This window comes from Haplochromis burtoni, unplaced genomic scaffold, assembly GCF_018398535.1.
Source record: "Haplochromis burtoni strain Fernald_Lab_line unplaced genomic scaffold, NCSU_Asbu1 Contig_82, whole genome shotgun sequence".
NCBI classification, from domain to species: Eukaryota; Metazoa; Chordata; class Actinopteri; order Cichliformes; family Cichlidae; genus Haplochromis; species Haplochromis burtoni.
Genome location: NW_024582443.1, coordinates 1146840 through 1154333, shown reverse-complemented (window position 1 = coordinate 1154333; position 7494 = coordinate 1146840). Strand labels below are relative to the sequence as shown.

Here is a 7494-nt window from a genome sequence, read left to right as displayed (position 1 = left end):
CAAATTTAACACCAACAATGAGATAATCTGTTTCACATTTGACTGTATTGCTGCTGTCTCCTGCCATCCAGTGATGTCAGGCATTTTTGCACAATGTCTCTTGTTCTTATTTATAGTATTCATAATATTCAGTCACTGTTTTTATTCATTAAAAATAAATCTCAAAACAATTCATTGGTATGCATTGCCTAAACATTAATTACATTCAGTTTCATTCTAATTTGTCTTAATTTCCCCCTGTCTCAACAGAAAAATTAATACTACCCGCTGTTCATCCCATGCAAGGCAATTCAAATTTTCATTTTTTTTGTCAGACAGAACAAGAAAATGAGTGAGACAATTTGCATATCAACATGACTGAATCCTAGTATTTCTTAGAAGTGGCATCTTTTGAAGACAAACATGGAGAAAAAGATAATTGTCGCACATAAACAAAACTCCTCGGCTTTGTGGAAGAACTATGTTTTTCTCCTGTCCAATATTTTCAGGAATGAAACGACACAACTCTACAGTCATGTTTTCATTGCATGTTCTCTTATGTCTCTATGACAGCTAAAGGCGGGGGGGACTTTCTCCATGTTATTGAACACTGCATTGTAGTTCTATATAAAGATGCCATTAGCAGTTTGAGTGTGTAGGAGAGGCTGCAGCAGGCTGTTAATCAGAGCGTAGGGAAAGGATTAGAATGGATCTCTAATTACCTAGACTGTAATCGCCTCATATATCAACCCAGACACATAGGCAAGATTGGAAACCTATACTAAACTTATATGAATATAATACTATCCATAGTGATGACTACTTCATGTTAATGAGATAAAGTTATGTAATTGATTTCTAAAATATCAGTAATAGTAATCAGTTACAGCTACTGAGAAAAATTAAAATGTGAAACATTACAATAAAGATATATATACAATTATGTAAAATGAAACATTCATTGAATTGCTTTGAAACTGTTTGCACTGCAGACTTTGATTGTAGATTCTATTGTTAGACAAGGACAAAAATGTTTTTCATGGCTGGAAATTCAGCAATATTTTACCTGTGAAAAATGAAAAGGGACCTGACATTATTGTGCAGAAAAAATATCAATGTGAAAATGCTCAATTTCAAAGATGTGAAAAGATGTTAATTTTATCCTATTCAGTCACGTGAACTTTTAAAAGTTCTTTATAAAGCAAAGTATAATTAATTACGAATTGATCAAACATAGAAAGTGTAATTATAATAAGAAGAGTTGCAAAGCTTATTATATTTCCTTTTTTTTAAATCGCATTTTTAATACCATATGGAAAAGAATAACAGACAAAGCTTCCAAACTCAATTTGACAAATTAATGTTATTCTTCTTTGGAGGATGCAAATTTACAAGATCGTGTTTAGAATATTTAATAGAGCAATCCTCAAAACTATTTTGTAATCCATTTAAAATGTTCTCATAAATTTAAGCTGCATGAATTTTGTTACAACTGGATCAAATGTGTAATGTAAGTGTTGCAAACAGAGCCAAACTAACAACGAATCCTTACCTTATTCTGCAATAAACTTGATCTCTGTGGAGTTAGTCATGTTAATGTTTTGGATGTCGTGTCGACTAATTTCATTTTTCAGCCACAATAAATACATAAATAAACATTTTGTTTTAAATAAAGATAAGTTGTGATAAGTAATTTGCTTACCTCATGGTCAAGACTAAAAATGTAAGTTTAGAAAAGCAAAACAAAACTGTAAGATATTTAGTATAGACAGATTATTAGACACTGCCACTGTTATGTGCAACGGTTTGCTAACACATTAGCAATAGCTACCTTTACAAGGTTACAATTCATCTAGCATTGGACAAAAAATAGTAATTGTAGAATTAGCAATTAAATGATCAAAGTTTTGTAATTTTTTTAAACATACACATTAAAAAAAATGGAATTAAAAACTCTTCAAAGACAGGTGTTGTTTTACCATGTTATATTTTAATTTCTGCAGAGACAAAAATGACAAGCAATTTATTTACACAAACCTGTACAAAAGCAAATTAAATTATGTAAAATATCTCATAAATAGAAGTGGACTTGCGTTCAATACACTTTGCCATGTTCAGCTAAGCTGCGTGCATAGTGACTCATATTAAACGATGATAAATTTGTTCCTTGATTTCTATATCAACATCCAAGTCGCAGGACAAATAGTAATGGTTAATATTACAAATCTCATTACACATTGTGAATGCTATACGTATAGAACAGAGCACAGACTGAACACATACCTCAGGTAGCAACAAAGAGAATTTCAACATAAATCCCACCTGCTATTGTCCAGATTTTTGTACCACTACCCCAAATAAAAACAGTCTATCACCACTCAAAGATTATATGGTGTTGACTGCGCTTCTGCTTTCATTTCTGCTTCTTTTTCAGACACTTGCTCTACAGAGACTTTGTTTTCATTTTATCTGATCTCGAAATGCAAGGCATCACCTTGCAACACCATAGCAAACCCTGTACCGTGCTTAGTTGTAGGACAGGGTTTCATCATCTGCTGATATGCATACACTGTAAATCTTTCTGTACAAGTGTTGTGTTGCATGGCACATCCTGAGGTGTGTGTTCTGTCAGCCACTCTACCTTGCAGCTTTTTCCCTCCACACTTCCATTCCTAGTAAACCGTCACATTAGCATTTTTATCTCTAGGCTCCCTCAACTCTGAGCAGTCAAATGTCTCCAAGCATTTTTTTTTAATTTCTTTTTCCTGCTCTCTATCCTGCTAAGCTTCTAAAATCAGTCCTAGAGCTTGTTTCATGCACAAAGAAGGTTACTTGACCTCGGATGTCACACATGTACATGAGTGGAACACGACAAAAAAATCCATTATATCGTTATTATTTCTACCAACAAGCAACTTTTGAATGTACCCGCACTCATTCGGTAATGCACTAAGCTAGGAATGGATATTTCAACAAGGTAATTGAACCCAAAGAGCAATAGCCGTTTGACTATTAGACCTACAGGCTCACTGACATTTGACTGGTCGTCCTTCAACAAGCCTTTGACATCATGGGATTTCATCTAAGATATGCAAATGTATTTCAGTCCTTAAATGCCACCCCATCTATTTTTGTGTTGCATGTCAACGTAATTGTTTATGCACCATTCCAAACCAACATTTAATCATACCGATTGGTATAAAAAGGCACAATTGCATATTTGCATTCACTCTAGTTTTTTTTTTTTTTTTTTGTATGTTTCTTTTTTTCCCTTTTTTTTCTTTTTTTTCAGAAGCACTCTAAATATACAAAGTGGCACCAGGTAAAGAAAAAACACATAGTATACTGATGATCATTTTCACGGCTTTTGACTGTTATTGTGAAACAATATCTGTGAGTTTAAAAAAATCAAATAAAAAAGGAGTATTTTTTTAAAAAAGCAATCAACAGCTTCAGGTAAAAAGTTGATGAAAAAGAAAACATATGAAAGATATGGGTTTTTGTTGTAGCACGAGGTGAAACAATAATGAAAATTAAGCATGAAAAATGTATGGAAGGGGTAAAATAAATCAACAGCATAGTCCAAATTGATGTACTAAGTTGTCCTACGTAACTCGTGTTTTTTAGGTATAACAAAAGCAAAAACGATGAATTTCTGTGTTTACAGGGATAACATTTTTTTTGTACATTTTGTTTTACAGTTTTTTTTCTTCTTCCTTCTCAGTAAGTGAAGTAAGTTCCCATTAAACGTGCAGTAAAAAGTAAGTATTTATGTATACAGTTGATAAGTATAGGAGCACTTTCTTTCAAACAACGAGTAGTACTTACAGACTATAGATTACCGGAAATGCAAGAAAAAGCATCTCCGGTCAAACCAAAGGGGTTTTGCTAACATACAAAAAGTTCCATTGCATCTTTTGCTTTATTACAGTCATGAGATTTTGCACCTCTGTAGCTGCAAAGAAAAAAAAAAGTCACTGGAGACAGGGAGGCACAACATCTCAACATTGTTATGTGTCTGTTTAACTGGTCATAAAGCATCAGCTCTGTGGGTGTAATGGGTGTTTTGTTGAGACATCACATTCTTATCGTTCAAACGCAAACCTTCATTTTTTAAAAAAAGAATAGTTCTTCGTGTACTTACAGCAAAGTTCTCTCTGTTTTGTGTCTGCGTGTTATAAAAGAAAAAGAAAAAAGGGAATGCTTCGTATTACTTACGAAGCTTTTGGTTTTAACTGTAACACCAAATTTTTCAGCCTGTAATCCAAAACCCTTCAGGAATCTGCTCATTCAGAAGTTGCGTTTTGATTGTTCTCCATTGAGCTGATTCTTACATTCATGCCCAAAGAGCCTTCGCTGTGTACTAAGGGAAGCGGCATGTACTACTGGTAGAACAGGTCTTAGACAGCCACTTGTGGGTTAATGTCACCTCGAAGGCTTGAGAAGAAGAGAAAGAGAAGTTGATGCTTGTTGGTCACATGTGCATTATGATATTTATTGCTCAGTCCTATCACACAACAACAACAACAACAAAAAAGAAAATAACAGTTTTTAGAAAAAGCTGTACTTGCAGCTGTTTTTAGGACCAACTAGGCCATGTGTATGCTTCCCCCCTCCCCCCAGCCTATTATTGGTGTACATCTACAGTGGCCTATACAAACACACTATATACTGCATATCTGGCCCGTACACACATACAGTTTCCATTGAACCTTGACAATTTTAATCTCATGCCACACACTGTGCTTACCCAGGATTTTCAATGAGTCAGTATAGCAGTGCCAGCGGCCTCAGTTAAATGAATCTGCCTTTTCTGTATGTGTGTGTCTGCATGTGTGTGTTTGAGAAAAACAGGGTAAGTATCACAACTTGGTATAAATACTAGCATCCCACTAAGGTGATCCGAAATGTACAATTGTGGACACACATGCTGCTCTAGCCAATGCGGTTGTAGACGATGGCTGTAAGATCTTGCATTTATTAGGAAGGTTCGGGTCTCAATCTCGCCAATCAAAGACAAAGAACGAGAGACTGAGGAAAGGTAGCGAGACAAAAGGGAATGAGAGCGGTTAGCGCTGTTGCTATGAGCTGATGTTTATGTACAACGAGTGACTCCTGTAGAGAGCGTGCACACTGGTAGTTTAGAGTCAGTCACTGAAAGTTTGTCAGTCTATCAGTAGGGTTGTAGTCAAACCATGGGGGTTACTGCAGCAAACTGCATTGGCTCCCATTTCCATCCACGAATTCCCACATCGGGAGAGGAACGAGTATTTAAAGCTTAGTCTTTCCCCTCCTTATAAGATTCGAAAGCGGTTGACTTTTGGTCTGCAACGTTTATCACAAACAGTAAAGATGACAGAATCCGTGGTCCGTGTTACACCATGAGACCATGAATTTGTCCAGTATATTACTTCAGCCACAAAACATCATGTCCAGACACTGTTCTTTGAAATTTTAAAAAAAAGGGCATATCCAGACACACTGTAAAGTCAAAATAGTCTACATGTACAGCTTTGTTTCTAGAAAAAACACAAACAGAAAAAAACGACGTGGGCTCTTTTGTATAGCGTCAACTTCAGGGAATGGGGCCCTTAATGAGAACAGGGGTTAATGCATGCATGCACTGTATATGTAAAATGAGCTGATTACTGTACAGACTGACTGTCAGGCAGCAGACTGTGTCCTAAGAGCCCGACTCGCCAGTAGAACAACCTCAGAGAGAGTTGAATCAGTGCCCTCAGCAGTTCTTCCTCCTCCTCCTTTCGTCCAGTTAATGGCCAGAATTAGCACTTTAAAAAAACGGTGACTATGTTTATATATCCACAGGGATTTTTCATTAAGAAGCTGTCGCAAAAAAGTCTTTGGAGAAAGTGTGGCTAAAAGCTTCTAAAGCTGCAATGGTGGTGGGTAAGCAGCTATGCTTATTGTTGTGTTTGAATGCCACACGTTGTGACACACGAGGAGCTCTTCCAGCTCACAGATACACCTCCCGTCGCGTCAGAGTACCACATGTTGTGGGCTTGTACTCCCCAGTAGGTGCAAGGGGGATCTCCTCGGTGGGGTGGCCCAGCACCTCCTCCCCGGCTCCTGGCGAGCCATAGGGAGGCGAGCCGAAGGCCTCATAGGAGGAGGAGGAGGAGGCCATCTTCTTGTTGAGCAGGTTGCGATTGCGGTCACCCATCATGTGAGCAGCGGTGGGGTCTCCGTTGGCCATGGCGGCCATGGCGAGGGTCTCTTGGCTGCCGGGCTGCTCGGCGCTGCTGCTGCCGCTGCCGTTGCCGCTCATGAAAGTAGAAAGCTTTGGTTGTTGGGGGGTGGTGGTTGACTTGGATGGCCGTCGCTCGGGCGACGTGCGCACAGGCATCCAGCAGGAGTCCGAGTGGCCATACTCGTCACATTCCCGGGTGCACTTGCCAGTCATGGCTACGTCAGGCAAGGGCCGGGAGTCTAGAAGAAGCAGAAGAGAAAACCAAAAGTAAGTGACGCTGCTTGTTTTGCTAAAGTGGGCTATTTAATGATAAAACTAATGATGGTAATGACACACTCTCCTACCACTAAGTGTTTGTTTGTGGTATGTGTTACATGATTGGGCTGTCATGAATTCCTTCATTCGATGCGTGAATCTGTAACTTTTCCCTAATGAGGTCATCAACGCATCTGAATGTTAATGAAGAAGGTAGAAAACAATAGAAACTGGTCACGATGGTTGCCAGGCACCCACTTCCACAGCTAATCTGAGTTCCAATTTTTCATCCCTAGTGAGTCCAATAAGGCTTTTACGGAGAGAGGTTGTTCTCGTTTTCATGCAGAACCCATACCACATGACAGAAAAAAGTAAAACCAAAAAAACAGAGAAGACTCCACTGGTACGACAACAGCCCCAAACAAAAAAAAAACTGTGGCGTGAATCAGAGTTGAAATAATGTCATGCTTCAAAACGCGCTTGTGCTGAGAGGGGAAGGGAGGAGAGGGGAAGGGAGGAGAGGGGACCAGTGATGAAGATAGAAGAGAAGAGGTCAGTTTACACTTTCGGTGTGTTTAAAGATACAAAATTAAGCCTGCTCTGTGTGGGAGTGTGCTTGTGTGTGTCTCTAATAATCGTGCGGCTGAGGATTTTTGGGAGAAGAGAGCACCGACAAGAGCCTGTTTTCTTATTTTGGTGATTGGCAGACGGCAATCATGCTCTGATCTAAGTAGCTTAATAGCTTTGCGTGGCTCAAGCACTCTGATATCCTCTTAAATTCCGTAATAGGAGTCTTAACAAATTGCCTAGCAGGGCGCTGGCCTCAGATTAACCACGTCTACTGCATTATTGTAGAAAGCAAATTATGTGCTTACAGTGCTAAATCAGGACAACAGGTTGGACAGATATCCTTCTGTCAATAGCTACTGTCAGACTCTGTGAAATATATTAACCCAAATGCAAAGCAGAGCTAATGAATTGGTTCAATATGAGACCAAAACCGTAAGGAAGGAAGAAAAGGAGGATCCCAAATGCTTAGACGCTACACAGTG

At 38.6% G+C, this 7494-nt stretch overlaps 1 protein-coding gene across 6 annotated transcripts in view; it reads right to left on the bottom strand.

Annotated features, from left to right (window-relative positions):
• Nucleotides 1-1962: 1962 nt before the first annotated feature.
• The window catches only part of pcdh7b (protocadherin 7b), a 117389-nt gene continuing 111857 nt past the window's right edge, over nucleotides 1963-7494 (bottom strand). For 3 of the 6 annotated variants that reach the window (XM_005925829.3, XM_005925831.3, XM_005925833.3), the window contains exon 3: nucleotides 1963-6426. In XM_005925829.3, the coding sequence (XP_005925891.1) occupies nucleotides 5954-6426 (473 nt within the window). In that variant the 3' untranslated portion in view covers nucleotides 1963-5953. The remainder of the gene's footprint in view (nucleotides 6427-7494) is intronic. The other 3 variants (XM_014334714.2, XM_005925834.3, XM_005925835.3) reach the window with 2 other exon arrangements.